Raw genomic sequence first — 17904 nt, 5'->3', positions numbered from 1 at the left:
AGAAGGGCTGGCGCCCGTGGCCTGGGGACAGCGCGGCCGCTGCACGGGGCCGGACACACGCCTCCACGGGAGACGCGGTTTGGGAGGCCTGGGAAGACTCGGAACTGCTCGTGAGCCCGGCATGTGTCCGGGGACTGGCCAAACATTCTTTCCGGTTGCTTATCGACACAGGAAAGCCCAGAGATAAGCCCGTCCTCGTCCTGCGCAAGGAGACGTTCCCGGTCCGCCAGCCCCGCGGGACCCCCAGCTGACCCCCGGGGCTGTCCTCAGACAGCCTCGCTGGCGGGAGGCGGAGCAGCGCCAGCCAGTGGCCACACTCCCCGCAGCCCGGGGGCCTCTGCAGGAGGGCAGAGATGCTGGCCTTTGTCGAAGGCGTGTGGACAGGAAACTCCCTGCATCAACGGGGACTCCTGGTCGCCCCAGTCAGGACACGGAGACCGGGGCTCGGGGTGTGCTGCAGAGCTCAGACACACGGCGCTGCGGCGGGGCTGGAGAGAGGCAGGTGCAGGAGCCGGAGACTCCACCCTCTCACGGCCGGCACCCGAGACGTCCCTGGCATAGCAGGACGCCACATGGTCACCTGCGAGGTAACCCCGAGACAGCCGCAGGCACAGGCCCAAGACCACCTCTTCCTCTGGACGTGCCAATTGGCTGCCCGTCCTCGCTGGGGCTGCCTTGTGACCTCAGGCCTCGGCATCCTCGTCTACAAAGCAGGGAGGGGAGCTCGGACCGGCCCCCGGAGTCCAGTGTCCAGTGTGGGCCGGGTAGGCCACCCCAGGGCCTCACCCCGTGGCCTCCACGCACCTGCCTGCGGAGCCGCTTGATCAGCGAAGGTCCTGGCAGGGCAAGTCACGTTGCCCCGTCCAGTCTGTGCCAGATTTCGGGACAGCTCAGTTTTCAGAGTTTTTGTGTGTCAGGGTTTGGGGGTACAAGTTCTTGTCATTTCTCACGTGGCTGATGAAGGGTTGGGGGCAGAGCAAACGCTAGTGTTGGTTAAAACTCTCGTCATCTTAAGGGCCACCTCCCCGCCTCCTCTGGGGTTGCTCCCCCACGTCTCCCCAGAGACTAGAAGACAGTTACTCATTTTCCTTGAGGCAGAAAACAAGGCGGGGAGACATTGATAGTAAATGTGGCAACAGGAGCCTGGAGTTTCCCAAGAAGCTCGTGTAAGACAAGGCTCAGCGGCGTGGGAAGTTCCGCAGAGATAGGAACCAGGTTCTGGGAACGCTGCTGGCACTGCCATTGCGGCCCACAACCCACGCCAGCCTGCAAAAGGGCACAGAGCCACCTGGCCGGCGCCCGGGGACTCGGCCCTCACCAAGAGCAGTCAAATATGTCACCAAAACACGGAGCTGGCGGCCCCCGTGGGCTTGGTCATCCACTTCATTACGGCTTTCAGATCGTAAGCAGGAGAGATGGGAAATCTGGCCGACCCGACTGGTCACCGGCTGCGCTGCGCCCATGCCCGGCCATCGCCCCCAGGCCAGCTGGCCAGAAGGCTCTCAGCTTAGCAGATCTGTGCTGCCGGACTGTCCAGGCCAGCGCTAGGACAAGAGTCACAGCGGAAACAACATGAACAGAGCAACGCCAAAGCCAGGCAGTGCCTGGGGTTTTCAGCAGCTGTGTGGACGCCCCGGGTCAGGGCCAGACCCTCCTTCTACCCGCCCAGGGCAGCCCGCCCGGATGCCCTGGGAGCTCACAACTCCCACGCAGGGGTGTCTGGCCACACCCTGAGGCTTCCTGCCTATCCTCAGGTGGCTTCTTATTCTCCGAAGCCTGGGCAGACTGCACACGAGGAAGAAGCGCTTCCTGGAACCCCTGCCCCCCAGCGCACGCGTGTCATCTGGGCCTGCACGACCCGCCCACCCCGGCATGTCCCGGCTACTCCCTAGGTCTGTTTTCTCTTCCTTGGGAGCCCCATGTGACCTCGGTTACAGGCTGCGAGACACGAGGCTCCAGAGAAGCACAGCGTGTCATTAGCGGCCCGGGACGGCCCTCCCCGGCCTGGAGGGACCGTTCCTCCTCCAGCAGCTATTTCGGGCCGGGCTGCCCTGTCATCCCAGAAGGGCAGCGGCTGGCATTGCAAACTTCTGAATTCCATTCTGAAGGGTAGCGACAGGCGGGCCCAGATGGTGGCGTCCCACTGCCAAGGGTGGGGGCGGGAGAGATGGGGAGAAGGAGCTGGGATGGAAACTTGGCAGCCAGACCCAGCTCCTGGCCGCGGGCCCATGCTCCTTGCTCCTGGATGGCAGGCTCGAGTTCCGGGTGCTGGGGAGCTGGGGTGGGACTGGGAGCAGCAAGGGCAGGTGGGCTGGTCTGCGAGGCCCAGGAAGCCCCCTTCTTGGGGCAGGGCTTCCTGTGGAAGACGCTCTGCAAAAACGCGCTTCCCAGCCCTCATCAACCCGGCCCTGCCCTTTGCCTCAGTTTCCCGATGCTGAACATTTACGCCCCTGTTGGGGGGATTCCTTTGCAATGCTTACAGTGACAGAGCTAGGCGGAGGCGGGAGGAGAAGGCGCTGTTTTACTAGATAAATAAAATGGGAGGGCCCCCTGGTGGAGGCGCCAGTGTCAACTCTGCAGGGAACACAGAGAGGGAGCATCCCGAGGTGGCCGTCGTGCAGCCCTGAGGATGCAAAGAAGACAGGAGAACGTGAGAGGAAGGGCACCCTAGTCACGTGCCTATGAAGTCGCATTGCAGGGGGAGAGCCTCCCCCGAAAGGCTGCCTTGGCTTACCAGGGTGCCCGCACCCTCTGGCACAGGGCTTCCTCCTAGGATCTATGCTGCAGACACACTCACAGCTGTGCTCGGGTAGTGGGCTCAAGATATGCCCCAAGGTTTGCTGACTGTAAAAAGATCACAGACACCTAGCAGGATCTCACCAGGGGCCAAGAAAATAAAGGAACTTCCGCCCACGGGGCGGGACCCCACCAGCTCTTTAGAGAACAAAGGACTGGAACACGTCTCCGTGACTGTCAGAACAGGAGTCCATGAGGTCTCTCTGAGCGCCCTGCCCGCCGCTGCCCCTGAGCTCAGTGTAGAGACGTGCTGCAGAGGGACAGTGGGCAGGAAGGCAGAGGCCTCTGATGTTAGGTCAAGGCCTTTGAATCCCCACGGGATCTAGACCTATGTGCAGAGGAGGGCAATGCTGGGACTTGATCATTGTCTTGGATTCTAAAAAACGCGGAACTGCAAAGGCTGGGTGCCCACTGTTCAAATCTCACTTGGCTCCAGGAGGTGAAAGGTTGATTTACCCGCAGGCAGCAGACTCCTGCACAGCTGCTTCACAGACAGCATCCTCTGACTTTCAGCCTCTGCAGAGGCTTCGCTCCTGGTCTGCTCGAGCACAGCATGTCCACAACCTCCAAGTCACGCTGCCAAGGGGAAAATCACAGCCTTTTTGAAAACCATTAGAGCAGATCCAGACACTAGCAAGTCAAAGCATCGTCTTAGGCAGAAGGCTCGATATCATAAACATTTCCCAATTGAGCTACAGATTCAAAGCCAAGGAAGGCTTATTGCAAAGAGGTCACAATGAAGACAGCGGGACTGGAGCAGATATGGGAATTACACCCGTGCAACAAGATAGAAGACCCCCAACAGACCCACATGGATAAAGAACTGAATCTATGACAAAATGGTCCTTGCACGCATATCAATGGTTAAGGGGGGGGGTTCTTTCCTCAAAACAGCACTGAGATTTTGGGGCCTCCACAAAAGAAAATATATGACACACAACCTGTCAGTAATCAGGCAGTGAGAAGAAATTCACTGCCACCGTCGTGGTGGATCACAGGACCTCGTAGCTTTATTTCTATAGAAGTAGTAGCTGAGGGCCTCCCTGGTGGTGCAAGGGGTCAAGCACCGCACTACGAAGCAATCTCCAGCTTCTGCAGCATGAGTTCGATCCCCGGCCGGCCAGGGAGCAACCCACATGGCGCAGCAGCCTTCTCCTGACTCGCCTGCTGCTCCCCTCAGCTGTGTATGTCACTCAATCTGCCTGTTCTGCTCCCCACTCCATCTCTGGTGGATCCTCTCACCCCCTGCATCTCTGGCCTGTACCCCGGCTCTTGTATGCACAAATAAATAAATCTTTTTTTAAAAAAAGTAGTAGGTGAAACTGTGGTGTACAGATATGTACTTATGTGCTAAAAGTTTAACACGGGGGAATGATTAACACAACAGGCAAGATTGTGGTCCCCGTTTAGGGTGGGAGCAGGGGATGGGGAGACAGTCCTGGGAACTTTCGAGAGAACAGAACAAATGTCCTACTTCTCGCGCTGGGGTGTGCAAGCATAGATGTCGTAGTAAATAAAGGACTTGACTCTTTTAAAATAATAATGGTGATGTGTGGGTGTGCTTGGGGCCGCCATTAGCATAATGGGAAACAAATGTATTCAAGACGGATTTGTCCCGCTCCAAAAAAAAGCAGAATTGTGTGCTTAGCACATTTCCTTTTGTGTTTTTTTGAGGTAATTTTATATGTGTGTTTATGATTTGTTTGGGAGTCATAAAATATCTCTAAGAATAACCACAAGAAGCCAGAGCTGGTGACCCCGCGGGTCAGGGAGGGCTGCAGGCGCTTGGGGGGCGCTCCTGTCACTGCACCCTCCCTCGGCCTCTGCTCCTCCCCACAGGTTCCTGGGGGGGGGGGGCGCGCGCTGTCGTGCCAGTGCTGAAGGGGCGCCCCCTCGCCAAGCTCTCACGTGCGATGCCCACTGCTAACGGGGGCGTCACTGCAGAACTCGGGGTGAGGGGCAGGGGCGCTGGGGAGGCGGGCTCAGCCAGAGCCCCTCATAAGGGGGCCTCTCCACCGCTGCCCAGGACGCTCCAGCCTGCAGACCTGCGGCCAGAGCTGTGCTTTGCACCCCGACCGACATTCCGATGTGGCCTACTGGAAGTGCCCAGTGGGGGGGTGCGGGGGGGCTCTGAGAGTCGGGGTGGCAGAAAGGCAACCGCCGCCAGGCTCGCAGCTCCAGTAGCCTCAATTCAAGGAATGACACCTCCGCCATCGCTTGCCCGAACGACACCCCAGAATGATGGCGTGGGCAGGACGCCTGCGTGTGGGGGGCGCGCGGGCCAGCGCCCCTCCTTCTCCTGGAGGACTCGCTCGCTGAGCAACAAAAACTACAACTCCCAGGAGCCCCCGCCGCCGCCAACGCGCAGGCGCGGAGCAGAGGCTGCCGGGAGCGCGCGGCCGGGGGCGGGGCGAGGGCGCGCCGGGCGGAAGTCGGCGCCCGCGCGTCCAGGCCCTGCCCGCTGCGAGCCCCGCCGCCCGCTGGCCCCGGAGCCGGCCCCGCACCGGGTGAGTGACGGCCGCGCCCGCCCCTGCCCCCGGGCGCCCAGCCGCTGGCCCGGCGGCGCCCTGCCCTCGCCGGCCGCCTCAGGCCCGCGCGGGGCGCCTCCTCCGGACTCAGGCCGCCCCCCCCGCTGTGGCGGAGACGCCCCGACTCGCGGGACGCGGCTCTTGACTCGGGGACACCGACCCCCACGTACCGGACGCCGCCCCACGTGCCGGACGCCGCCCTCCCATGCACCGGACACCTTCCCCCAGGAACTAGACACCCCCAGCACCCCGGACACCTCCTGGACACCTCCCCCCACGTACTGGACACCTTCCCCCAGGAACTAGACACCCCCAGCACCCTGGACACCTCCCCCCACGTGCCGGACACCGCCCCCCATGAACTAGACACCGCCCCCCCATGCACCGGACACCCCCGACACCCTGGACACCTCCTGGACACCTCCCCCCACGTACTGGACACCTGTCCCCTCCGCACTGCCCGCTGTGTGCGGGTCACCCTCTTCTGCCTTGAGGACATCTCCCCGCACCCTTCCCAGCTTAACCATCCTCTGGCCTCCTCCCCGCCCACCTGGGGGGCTCCCCCTCCTCTGAGACCAGAGGACGCGTTTCCTTCCCAGAGGCTTGTGTGGGACCCTGACCCCTGGGGACAACCCCACCTGCCCCTGCGCTTCAGTGTCCCTCACCCCTGCAGCGCCTCTCCTGGCGCTGGGTCCCCCCTAGGACTGCACTTTGTCAGACCTGCGGCGGGCGGACCCCGCACCCCAGGGCTCCCTTCCCCTGGGCACAGCTCTCTCCCCTCCGTTCCTCTCCGGCGGGCCCCGCCATCCCCAGCCTGGGTCCTCTGGGTCCTCTCTCCCAGGACAGACCCCATGGCCCCCCTTGCGTTTGGTGCCCCTCGGGTGCCTCTGTGTCTGCGGCAGGCACCCAGCACCTGCCACCCCGCTGCGGCCAGAGTCTCTCCCAGACACCTTGGGGCGCCAGGAAACCGGCTTCCCGTAGCACCCAGCTCCGTCTCATCCCCACCTCGCTGTGTGCGTAGACCTTGTCTCGCCTCGTTTAAATGGTGTGGGCCTGGGAGCGCTGTGGGTTCCTCAGTGCGGGCCCAAGCTCGCCGGTCAGGACAGTACAGGCTTCCTCAGGGAGCTGACACCCTCCTCTAGCCCCAGCCCCGCCCCCCAGGCCTCATCCCCACAGCCTGCGGGTGCTGCGGGGCTCCCTCCAGAGCAGCCCCTGCGCCCTCCTGCCTCCTCAGAGAGCCTCTGGCCCCAACGCCTGCTGAAAGGCCCACAGACACAGCATTCCCCCTGTGCACTTGGGGTCCTGGCCGGGCCCAGCATCTTCCCCGAGGGCTCAGGTGAGAAGCAGGGACTCGTGCAGGCAGGGTCATGAGGCTTCCAGGTGGCGGGGGACAGAGATGTCTCTGTCTTCTTACTCCCTTGTCCAAATGAACCTGGCCGCAGAGGCCCCGTCTGGGGTGGAGCCGGCACCCCCCCGCCGGTGTGCGGGGACATGCACGGAGAAGACTCCATTAGCTACAAATCTCCTGTCTTCCTGCAGAGCTCTGCCCCAAAGTCCACTCACGCCGTGCCCCACAGCTCCCACCCCGCAGAAACACATGGCTAAAGGTGCTGGCACTTGAGGGCATGTTTGCCCGTCCGTCTCCCGCGCCTGGTCTGCTTGCTGCCCTGGGCCCCAGCGGGAGGGCCCCGGCCTCACTCCGTCCCCCTTCACCCTGGGCGCTGCCGCAGCTGTATGTGGCGAGGGACGTGCTGGTGTCTGTCAGATGCGGCGGCTCAGCCATGGGGGTGCCGTCCAGAGTCGGGGCCTGCATCGGCGCCCTCCAAAGACACCACGGAGGTGGTGTCTGCGCTGTGTGGACGCCGGTGGGATGGGACCGGCACCCTGAAGAGCGCACGCAGGCGCGGCTTCCCCTGACGTCCTGTTGCCTGGAAATAAGGTCTCCGCCACAGCTGCGGGTATCACACCGCCAAGGCGAGGGTGCGGAGTCTGCGCTGCGAGAGCGGGCCCCACAAACACGAGTCTGGCTTCGTCTGCGCGGGTAGGGACGGGGAGTCAGCCACACGGAGAGTGTAACTGCCCTGAGGCGGGGCCTCGGCTTCTCCGCTGCCCTGACCCGGAGCTCAGCTGGCGCAGGGGGGAGGCCGGGCCGGGCGCTGCTCTCTGCACCCAGACGAGCACCCTGCAGGGAGGCGCTGGCCGGACCGTCGGCGGCAGGCTGAGCCTGAGGAGGTGTCTGTGCTTGCGTGCTCCCCCTCCAGGGCCGGGGCCCCAGAGAACTGCGCGCGTGTTCCGTCTGCTCTGGACGGTGGCGCTCCCCACAGCGTGCTTGTGTGCGGGCGGGCGGACGGGCTCAGGTGGGCGGTCTGCTGCGCCTTCTCACTAGAGCAAGGTGATTAAGTTGCAAAAAAATAATCCTGGTGACAGATCTGTTCTGCAGGCGCTCAGTACCCCCCCTTGTCTCCGTGTCCCCCGAATCCTCCCGTCCTAAGTGCGGCCACAGACGGCACTCCCGGCTCCGGGGGCCATCTGCGCCCAGCGGGCCCGGGCAGTGGGCACGGCGTAAGGGCGGGGGCAGGGCCATGTGCCGGGACCAGCCCTGGCGCGAGTGACGGTGTGGCCGGGTGTCCGGAGGGCGCCCGTCCAGGGGGCTTCTGGGAGTCTCGGGGGAGAGAGCGACCCAGGAGCCCGCACTGAGGAATGCAGGCGCGAGGGTGGGTCCCCTGGGCCAGCCCCTGTCTGGGCCGACGGTGGGAGTGTCCCCAACCTCTCCCGGGCCGCCGGGGACATCGCTGTCCGCCGGGAACGTAACTTTATGGCCCGCCGGCTCAGGTTAAGTCTGGAGTCCCGTGAAGCCCCGCGCGAGGCCCGTCTTCCCTGCCTGCTCCTGTGGTCTGCAGGGCAGCAGCCCGGGTGACCTCGGCCTGGGCCTCGGAACCAGTGAATGTTAGGTCACGGGTGACGGGGGTGCAGGCAGCGAGTGGAATCTGGCTCTGGTCCGTCCACCTGAAGCGAGGGAGGGCGCCCCGGGTTCTCTGGGGACTCAGAGTCATCGCGGCCCTGGGGCGGGGGGCGGGGGACGCAGGAGGGCACGGAGGGCCAGCTCCCGGCTTTCAAGGAGGAGGAAGGAGCCGCAGTCAAGGATGCAGCCTCTGGAAGCAGGACGGTCGGGAGGGGCCCTGACGCCCGGGGGCTCTGTCCCCAGTGCTGAAGGTGCGCCTTCGCCCGCAGCCCCGCGGCCGTCCAGCGGCAGCAGGCCAGACCCACCTAAGGGACCCTGAGCTTCCGGGGGACTGGGGGGGCAGCTGTGAGAGCTGCCTGCGGGCACGGGGCAGGGCGAGGAGGGGTCCAGCGAGGGGCTGGAGCCGGCCCGAAGGACACGTGTGTCCGTCCTTCCTGCCGCCACCTGCCCCGCCCCCGCAGGAACTGGAGTGTAAGCGCAGAGGTGGCCCCAGGGCGGCTTGTGAAGGAGCTGGGCCCGGGGGTGGTGCAGGTCCCTCCCTGGGCTGTCTTGCCACCCCAGGGGTCTATACGGCCAGCGGGCTCAGCTCTCTGCTCCCCCCCCCCCCACATGGTGACCTTGGCTGTGCGCACAGGGCCTCAGGCCTGAGAGCCTGGGCAGGAGAGGAGGGAGGGGCAGCTCCCTGCAGGGGCGGGGCCTGAGGTGAGGGGCCTGGGGGGAGCAGCCTGGCTGCCCCTCCCGCTGCTGGGAGTGGGGCTCCTGCCTCTGCTTCCTGCCCTCCCCAGATCCTGAAAGGGAGGAGTCTGGCTCTGGCAGCTGCCAGTTAAACCTGTTTGCCCTACACTGGCCACGGTCACGCCTGGAGGAAGTGGAGGGCCCTCGGGGCTGCAGGCCCGGCGCCGCTGCCCCTTCTGCTGTTTCTGCTGCCCCCTGGCCCCGAGGGAGCCTGGCCATGGCCACAGAGGTAACCCGGACGTGGGCATCTCCAGGTGTGCAGGGCGGGAGCTGCCTCCCCCTTGGAGCCTGGGAACCCTCCTTGGCTCCCCAGGGGACACCTCGCCATGCCAGGCCTGTGTATGAGGAAATGCTGGTTTCATGGGCACCAGGGTGCGCAGTGCCAGACCCCGTTGGTGACCCCTACCCTGAGGGGTAATTGTTGCCCTGGGTTACGCTCAGCAGGCCCGGGCCCCGTGTGTGGACGGGCCCGGAAGGGGCTGCGGGGCGCTCGGATGCGGGCCGCCCGCCGCCATCTCACCGGCACTGTGTGGGGTGGGGGCAGGGCGGACAGGCTTCTGTCGCGGTTACAGCACATCTTGCAGCCGCGGGGAGCCTGAGGCGGGGCGCCCTCCCCCCCAGCCCGCCGTCCCTCTCCTCTCTCGCTGTCCTGGCCTTGGTCCTGCTGGTGTCCCACTGGCGAGGTTTTTTTTTTTTTTTTTTTTTTAAGATTTATTTATTTATTTATACAAGAACCGGGGTACGGGCCAGATGCGCAGGAGGGTGAGAGGACTCACCAGAGCCAGAGCGGGGAGCAGAGCAGGCAGAAGGACCGAAGGACACTGCTGAGGGGAGCAGCGGGCGAGACAGGAGGGGCCTGCTGTGCCATGTGGGACCCTCGCTGGCCGGCCAGGATCGAACCCGCGCTGCAGAGGCTGCGGGCAGCTTCACAGAGTGGCGCTCAACCACCTCACCACCAGGGCGGCCCCCCCTTTTCTTTTTTTTAATAAAAATGCAAGCCCTGGGCCTCCCTGATGGCGCTGCGAGTTGAGCACAGCGCTGTGAAGCTGCCCGCAGCCTCTGCAGTGCGGGTTCGATCCCGGCTGGCCCGTGAGGGCCCCACATGGCGCGGCAGACCCCTCCTGTCTTCCTCTCGCGGCTCTGCTCAGCAGTGCTTGCGGTCCATCTGCCTGTTCCGCTCCCCGCTCTGTCTCTGGTGAAGCCTCTCACCCTCCCGGTTCTTGTATAAATAAAAAATATAACTTAAAATAATGCGAGCCATGGCCTTCTGGGGGGCGGGGGGATCGGGGGGGAGCCCCAAAAGGCTAGAACTCATCTGCGAGGATGAAGGGATTCCTTGGGATACTGGGAGGCTGAAGGCCAAGATCGGGTTTTGCCCCAGAGGGAAATTACTTCTGGTGGTGAAGCGGACAGAATTTTCTGGAAGGCGACAGAGTCCTCCGTCCTCTCCCCTGACAGAGGGGCTGAGCCTCTGGCCTGCCCCTCAGGTAGACCTTGGGGGCTCTCCTGCCAAAGCAGAGCACAGAGCCCCTTCCCTCCGGAGCTGAGCGGGGCCCAGACCCCGCCCCAGGGAGGGCTCAGCAGCCAGGGGCTGCCTCGGGGGCAGCAGGTCACCACGGACATGGTGGCTGTGAGCAGCACATGTGTTTTCTCGCAATCCCACGTCGGCATCACAGGGCTGACATCAGGGCGTCGCAGGCCGTGCCCCCGTCCAGGGCAGGAAGGGAGCAGCGCCTCACTCCACCCCTGCCTCTGTGCCCGCCTGATCCTCTGTCTTGCCAGATCCCCTCCACCTCCCTCTTGAAGGTCACCCGGGTGCGCTTAGGGTCCTCGCCCCTCTCAGGAGCCTGACCGCGTCACACCTGCAGATCGGGGGCGCCTAGAGCAGCCCCGGGATCAGGCCTCAAAGCCGGGATCAGGCCTCAAAGCCGGAGGGGCCGGTGTCGCCCCCGGAGAAGCGCCTGGATGCAGGGCGGGGAGGGGAAGGGTGACTTTCCTCCTCGGCGACGTCTGCTGTTCAGGCCGCCGAGACTGCCCCGTGCAGGAAGCACCAGGCACGGGGCTGGCGCTGGGCGTGGGCTCCTATGTGACCAGCCCTGCGGGGCCAAAGGCCGCGGGGACCGCTCCCCCGTTCCGGAAGGCGCCGGCTGCCCCGGAGTTTTCGTCCAGATTCACTTTTTAGAGAAAGCGCTTTCTTTTGACAGGTTCGGGACTGGGGACCTGCACCCCTGTGTGTAGAGGGACAGGACGGGGCTTGCAGCTTCTTGGGGTCCCTGGCTCTGCCGCCCAGCTCAGTCCGTGGGAGTGGCCGGGGCCGGCCAGCAGGTGGTGGGAGGGCGGGAGCCGTGCCACAGCCCCAGCCTCCTACCCAGCTGGCACCGCAACTCCGGAGACGCCCACCGCACCCCGGCCTGCACGGCAGGAGCGCCTGGGGTACGCGGTGCCTGGGCCATCGGGAGGCCGTGGAGAGACGGGGCGGAGCCCTGGAGGGGACGGGAGCCCAGAGCTGGACTTTGGACCCTGAGGGGCCTGATGCCTGGGGGTGGGGGGAGACAGTCCAGACGACCCATGAGCGCAGGCTGCCCGCAGCAGGGGAGGGGAGCGGTGCTGGCCGGAGCGCGGGCTTCGGGCAGGACGGCGTGGCCACCCCCGCTGCAGGGCTCTGCACCGCGCCAGGCATCGCTGACGCTGACGACAGTCGCCACGGACGCCAAGGACGGGGCCGCGGGGCTGGGTGCGGCGGGCACAGCCGTCCGGGAGGGCTTCTCCGGTGAAGTGGCGTTTGTTCACGGTGGCCTCCTGGGTACGTCCTGGGCCCCTGAACCTTCGCGGCGCTGCCGTGAGTGCACTCACCTTAACTGCTCTCCGAGGCGACCTCCGGGGACAGGGTGGCCGCCCCGCCCCGGGGTTTCCTCTCCCAGACTGCAGCGCGCCGGCCTCCTCTGCCCACTGCGCTTTCTGTCCTGCAGCTGGGGCCGAGGCGAGGACGTCGTTGTGCCTGGAAAAGGCTTCGTCTCGCCGCGTGAGAGTAAACAGAGGCGCTCAGGACAGTGGCTTCGCTGGTCCCGAGCGCCGGCTGCCAGGCAGCCTCGCCCGGGCACTGAGGCCGGCCCAGGCCGCTGCTGCCCCGCCGCTGACCTCTCTCCTGTCCCCTGCCCGGCACAGGTCCCGCCTGCCCTCCAGGCTGATGCCCATCCAGCCCCCCGACCACCCGGCATGGAGTGAGTCTATGCACCCCCTCCGGATAAGCGTGGGGAGCCTCCCGGTGCTGGCGTCCATGACCAAGGCTGCGGACCCCCGCTTCCGCCCCCGCTGGAAGGTCATCCTGCCGTCTTTCGTGGGCGCCACCGTCCTCTGGCTGCTGTACTCCCACCGCCCGCCCCCGGGCAGGCCCCCCGTGCCCAATGCCCACCGCTGGGGGCCCGGCCAGGCGGCCGAGGACCGGTACAACGACACCTACCCGCTGTCCGCCCCCCAGAGGACGCCGGGCGGGACGCGGTACCGCATCGCGGTCATCGCCGACCTGGACACGGAGTCGAGGGCCCCGGGGGAGCACACCTGGTTCAGTTACCTGAAGAAGGGCTACCTGACCCTGTCGGACAGCGGGGACAAGGTGTCGGTGGAGTGGGACCAGGGCCACGGGGTCCTGGAGTCCCACCTGGCGGAGAAGGGGCGGGGCATGGAGCTGTCTGACCTGGTGGTCTTCAACGGCAAGCTCTACTCCGCGGACGACCGCACCGGCGTGGTCTACCGCATCGACGGCACCAAGGCCGTGCCCTGGGTCATTCTCTCCGACGGCGACGGCACTGTGGGGAAAGGTAAGTGGGCGCGCTGCCGTCTGCTGGGGTGGCACGCCCGGCCGCGAGCGTTGCCCGGGCCTCTGCAGCTGCCCCGCGGGCTCCGCGCCGTAGAGGCGAGCGCGCCCTCCTGTGTCCTGCGCTCGTCGGGAGGCTGTGCCTGGAAAGCCTGGCGGCAGGTGGTTCTCGCTTGGAAGGTGCCCGCGCTGCCTCCCCGAAGGCCAGCAGCAGAGGGCCTGTGAGGGCGGCGCCCCTGCTCCGGTGGCGGCCGACCGGGGAAGTCGCCGGGACCGCTGCTGTGTCCTTTGCTGTCAGCGGGCAGGGGTGGCTTCTGGGGGTCATCCGAGGGATGTGCCCCGGGCTGGAGCTGCACCTCCCAGGGAGCTGTCCCCCTCCAGGCCCCTACCCCGGCCAGGGAGGGCTGCATTCAGTCACCGCGCGGCCCGGCTGTCCCCCGCGGCTGAGGGGGTGGGGGTGCCGGAGCGGGCGGCTTTCCCTCAGGACACGTGCAACCCCTTGGAGAGGGGAGTGGGGGGTGCCCTGCGGTCGGGCCCCCAGAGCTGCCTGCGGGGGTGGGCAGCTGCAGCTTGGGGCTGCCGGAGCTGGTGAGACATCTGGGAGAGCCAGCCCCGCCGAGAACACGGGCGCCGGCGCAGGTGAGGCGAGCTGGGAGAGCAGACCCCACACGCCTGCCGTGGCAGCGCCACCGAATGCACCCGAGGAGACGCGCCTTGATCCGCGCGAAAGCCCAGCCCTGGCAGAGCCCCAGTCGGCGCCGCCGCGGCCGGTGACTCCCCGCTCCGGCCGCGGGGCAGCGTGGGTTCTGCTGTGACGGGCCCAACAGGTGCCGCCGCTCTCCTGGATTTGGGGTCACCTTGAAGGTGGAGCTTGCAGTTTGGGACGTGGGCGTTCGGGGGTCAGAGAAGCGTTACGGCTGCTGCTGGGCCTGGGAGATGCGCGAGGGGCCGGGGCGGTGGAAGCGGTTTATATCGGTTTTAACAAAGTGTCCCCACAGCGTCCTGGGTCTGGCCCCGCAGGACAGTGTGATGGTCCCCTGTGTGGGGGGGAGGCGGAGAGGGAGGAGGGAGCTGGGCAGTGTGAGTGGGGTTGGGCAAAGACAGCGGCCACACCCTCGGGACGGGGCCGGCCCGCCCTGGGCACACGGCGGCCGGGGAGTCCAGCACAGCGGCCCGACGGCCCAGGCGCTGGGCCCAGCAGAGGGCTGCCGTCTCAGGTGCCCGTCCCGTCCCAGGCTTCAAGGCGGAGTGGCTGGCCGTGAAGGACGAGCGCCTGTACGTGGGCGGCCTGGGCAAGGAGTGGACCACCGCCACGGGGGAGGTGGTGAACGAGAACCCCGAGTGGGTGAAGGTGGTGGACTTCCGGGGCAGCGTGGACCACGAGAGCTGGGTGCCCCAGTACAACGCCCTGCGGGCCGCCGCGGGCATCCAGCCACCAGGTAAGCGGCCAGCCGCCCGTGGGCACCCGGGCACCGCAGGGTGGTGTCTTGCTGGACGTGGGGTCTGGCTGTCTCCTGGCTGCTGCTGTGGCCGGGGCCCCTGGGGACGGACGAGTGCGTCCCCGAGTGCTCGCTCGCCCTGCCTGGGGGCCCCCACCAGACGCACAGGGCCCCTCGCTGTCCCCGGGAGGGCTCTCGCCCGATGCCAGGGCCCAGATGTGGGCCTGGCTGGGGCACCTGACTCTAGGGATGTCGGTTTGCCCCCAGGTGGGCTCTGTGCCCGCTCGTATGTGAAAGGCGCTGGCTTTTCCCCACCCTGCCCCAGCCAGCGTCTGGGACGGGACTCAGCTGGGGCTTCCCCGCCGCGCAGCAGGGAGGGCCACCCCGTTCCTCCGGGTCTTTGAGAGCCGAGCTCTGAGCAGACTCTGCTGGGAACCCCGAGGGCCATGGAAAAGGAGCAGGCCGCGGGGCCGCCCCGCCTGCAGGGCAGACGGTCCTGCACCTGGCCCTGACCTGCCCGCGGCCGATCCCCAGGCTACCTCATCCACGAGTCGGCCTGCTGGAGCGACACGCTGCAGCGCTGGTTCTTCCTGCCGCGCCGCGCCAGCCGGGAGCGCTACAGCGAGCGCGAGGACGAGCGCCGGGGCGCCAACCTGCTGCTGAGCGCCTCACCCGACTTCAGCCACGTGGCCGTCAGCCGCGTCGGGGAGGTGGTCCCCACGCACGGCTTCTCCTCCTTCAAGTTCATCCCCAACACCGACGACCAGATCATCGTGGCCCTCAAGTCCGAGGAGGACGCCGGCCGCGCGGCCACCTACATCATGGCCTTCACGCTGGACGGCCGCCTCCTGCTGCCCGAGACCCGCGTCGGGAGCGTCAAGTACGAGGGCATAGAGTTCATCTGAGCCGCGCCGGGCCGGGCTGCAGGCGGCCGGTCTCCCAGCCCCAGAGCCCCGGGCGCCTCCGTGGGTCTTTTGCTGTGATTTTTCCCCTTTGCGGAACGCTGCGGCCTGGGCCTGGTCCGGGCCCCAGGGCAGAGAGGTGGCTGCGCCCGGGGACGGCGGGTGCCCCGCCGGCTGGCCCCGCGCCGCCCTCTGGTGGTGGCGGCTGAGCCCCGCGGCCGGCCCCTGCCCCCGGCCCTTCCTGCGCGGTTGTTCCTCTGTTCAATAAATTCTCCTTGAGCACCGCGGGGTGTCGCGTGGGGACACAGCCTTCCGCAGGAGCTCCCGGCCGCCCCTCTTCCTTCCTCTGCAACCTCAGCAGCAAGTCCACCCCTCCTGCTGCCCTGCTCGGCCCTGAGGGGCTGCGGCTCGCCCCGGCCTCCCGGACAACCTCAGCGTCTCCCTGCGGGAAAGCCTGGTGGCCGCATAGCACTTTGAAGCTTTAATTATGAACTGATAGTAATTAAAGCAATTTTATTTCTTATAACACGGAATCGCCAGATCTTCTCACACTCGGCAAAGCCCCTATTGTCACACACTTTCCCGGCAGTGCAGGAACCGGTGGTCTGGCCATTCCAGCGGGTGGGGCCGGCGTGTGAGCATTTCTGGATCCAGGGCCAAAGGGCACGAGATGAACCGCCCCCTTCCCCGGCAGCCCCGAGGCCGCCACGCCTTACGGGTTTCCAGGAACGACTCGCTCAAGTAGCAGCCCCAGCCCTGGCCCCAGCAGCGGGGTCCTGTGCTCTGGGCGCCCACGTTCCTCTCCGAGCCGTCACTCTCCCCTTCCCCGGGCAGTTGTGTCACGGCAGAGGGCGGGGCGAGGTCAGCCGCGACCACGCCGAGAAGGGCCATCGCCATCCGGCCCCAGGAGCTACCTCAACCCCGGAGGCTGGCGGGGCGCGGCCGGGCCCGGGAAGGGCTGTCTTCCCGCCTTGACTGTTCCAGTGCTGACCCCCCGTGGAAACCTCCGTGCAGCCACTAGGAGGGGAGCCAGAGAGGCCCCCTTCCTGGCACTGCTTGTCTGTTTCTTCCACCAAAAACAAATAGCAGAAGAACAGAAAACAAGTCACTGCTGGGTGTTTCTCCAGACTTGGCTCCTTCTGGCCTGGCCAGAGCCCCGAGCCCCTCCCTGGCCAGGCACGTGAGGTCGGGCTGTGTACAGGGCAGGGTCGGCGCTGGGGGGACAGTGTTTTTCAAACAATCAGCGACTCTCAGAGGTTTTACAGCCCGCCCAGTCTGCTGTGATGTGATTGTTTTTCTTCCTACCAGAGCCATTGTTTTGTAAACAATAAAGTGCCACAGGGACTGAGTTGTCTGTCTCGTGGTGTGTGTTGGCTGCTCACCAAGGAAGGGCCAGTGGCAGGGCTGGAGAGGGGGCATGTGATTCATACTTGCTCCTGGAAAGGGGTGGGTGCCGGCCAGCAGCCCATAAGTTCTTGGCCTAGGGCACCCGAGGGGCTGTGCGAGGTCATGGGGTGGGGGCACGACCCCTGGCAGGACTGGGACGTCTGCAGGCGCTGAGTTGGCCCCGGTGCGTGAGAGTACTGGCCCGGGGGCTCCAGGCCAGCCTCCCGCTGTCCCTTGTGCGCCCGGGTAGATGGTGGAACCCCGTCGCTGCGTGTCCTGTCCGTGGAAGGAAGGCCCCACGAGCCGCTTCTGGCACGCCTGTGGACGGAGAGCGAATTCCCACACGAGGGCTTGGTTAGCGCTTACCCATCTGTGGCTGTTGCTCTTCCAAGTGGAGTGATCTGGAAGGTTCGGTAATGGGGTGGAGCCCAGGAGAGAGAGCCAGACTGAGCTGGGCGTCTCCTGAATTTGCAGCAGCGAGTGAGGTCACACCGAAGGATCTTACAGCCCCAGTGCCCAGGGAGGGGCTCAGACCCGGGAAGGGGTGGGGCTGGAAAGGAAAGAGCCCTAAACTACAGATGGCGGGGAGCCCAGCCATGGGGGGCCAGAGGCCAGGTTCGCCTCCTCTTCCTTTCGTCCCTTCACACCCACCCTCCATGCCTGTTCACCCCAGGGGCCCACCCGCCTAACTTCATCAATACCCCTGGGGACTCTGGGGTCAGGCCCTGACTGGCAGAGGGAGGAAGAAGGGCTGGGAGTCCCCAGTTCCCTCGGTGGTGTCCCCACCACTGGCTCTGGCTCTGTCCCTGGGGGGGTTCCAGTTTCTGCTGCTGCTCTGCCCCTTCTGGCCTGGGAGTGGTCAGAGGTCCAGGTACTATACCCTCGCCCACTCCTGCTCACTCCACCCTGGACATGGCCCCTTTTTTATGGCCTCCCTAACCACCCTGATTTGGGGCCATCTGTTTGCTGCTGGGAATCTGACCAGTACAGCCAGGGAGGAGAGTCAGCATCCAGCATTGAGAGAGGACAGCGAGGTCTGGAGGGTGCTCTGAGCACTGAGGAGGAGTCTTGCAAGCACAGTCCCTGGAGGCCAGTGAGGAGGAACCGCTAACAGCACGAGGAGTGGAGGTCAGTTCTCGACATCTCTGTGAGGAGCTGGACACGCCGGACCACGAGAGCCTAACTCGTGCCGCTGGGCATGCTCGTGTGTCAGCACACGGTTTGTCAGCAAGATGAGAATGCCCCAGAGTCCTCTCAAGTTGGGTGGGAAAGTGAGATCAGTTTCTGTCCAAGTGGTAATTCTGTCTTCTTGTGCACTTTATCCTGGTGACTGTTAAGGTGC

General features: G+C 65.7%; 1 protein-coding gene across 1 annotated transcript; it reads left to right on the top strand.

The window, feature by feature from the left end:
- The first annotated feature begins 5280 nt into the window (after window positions 1-5280).
- Window positions 5281-15323, top strand: CANT1 (calcium activated nucleotidase 1). The gene is made up of 4 exons (XM_037494250.2): window positions 5281-5303; window positions 12187-12839; window positions 14071-14274; window positions 14809-15323. Exons 2-4 carry the CDS (start codon window positions 12209-12211, stop codon window positions 15177-15179), a joined length of 1206 nt encoding a protein of 401 aa, XP_037350147.1. The 5' UTR covers window positions 5281-5303; window positions 12187-12208; the 3' UTR covers window positions 15180-15323.
- The last annotated feature ends 2581 nt before the right edge of the window (window positions 15324-17904 follow it).

This window comes from Talpa occidentalis, unplaced genomic scaffold (genome assembly GCF_014898055.3).
Source record: "Talpa occidentalis isolate TD23 unplaced genomic scaffold, MPIMG_talOcc4v2.1 talOcc4.7, whole genome shotgun sequence".
Lineage (NCBI taxonomy): Eukaryota > Metazoa > Chordata > Mammalia > Eulipotyphla > Talpidae > Talpa > Talpa occidentalis.
This window is presented reverse-complemented; position numbering and strand designations above follow the sequence as displayed.

What these genes read in the sequence shown, in the direction of transcription:
- CANT1 (XM_037494250.2), top strand. Translation starts at nt 12,209, where the DNA reads ATGCCCATCCAGCCCCCCGACCACCCGGCATGGAGTGAGTCTATGCAC. An exon ending in CGACGGCACTGTGGGGAAAG is followed by an intron (nt 12,840 to 14,070) that starts GTAAGTGGGCGC and finishes GTCCCGTCCCAG; the next exon opens with GCTTCAAGGCGGAGTGGCTG. An exon ending in CGCGGGCATCCAGCCACCAG is followed by an intron (nt 14,275 to 14,808) that starts GTAAGCGGCCAG and finishes GCCGATCCCCAG; the next exon opens with GCTACCTCATCCACGAGTCG.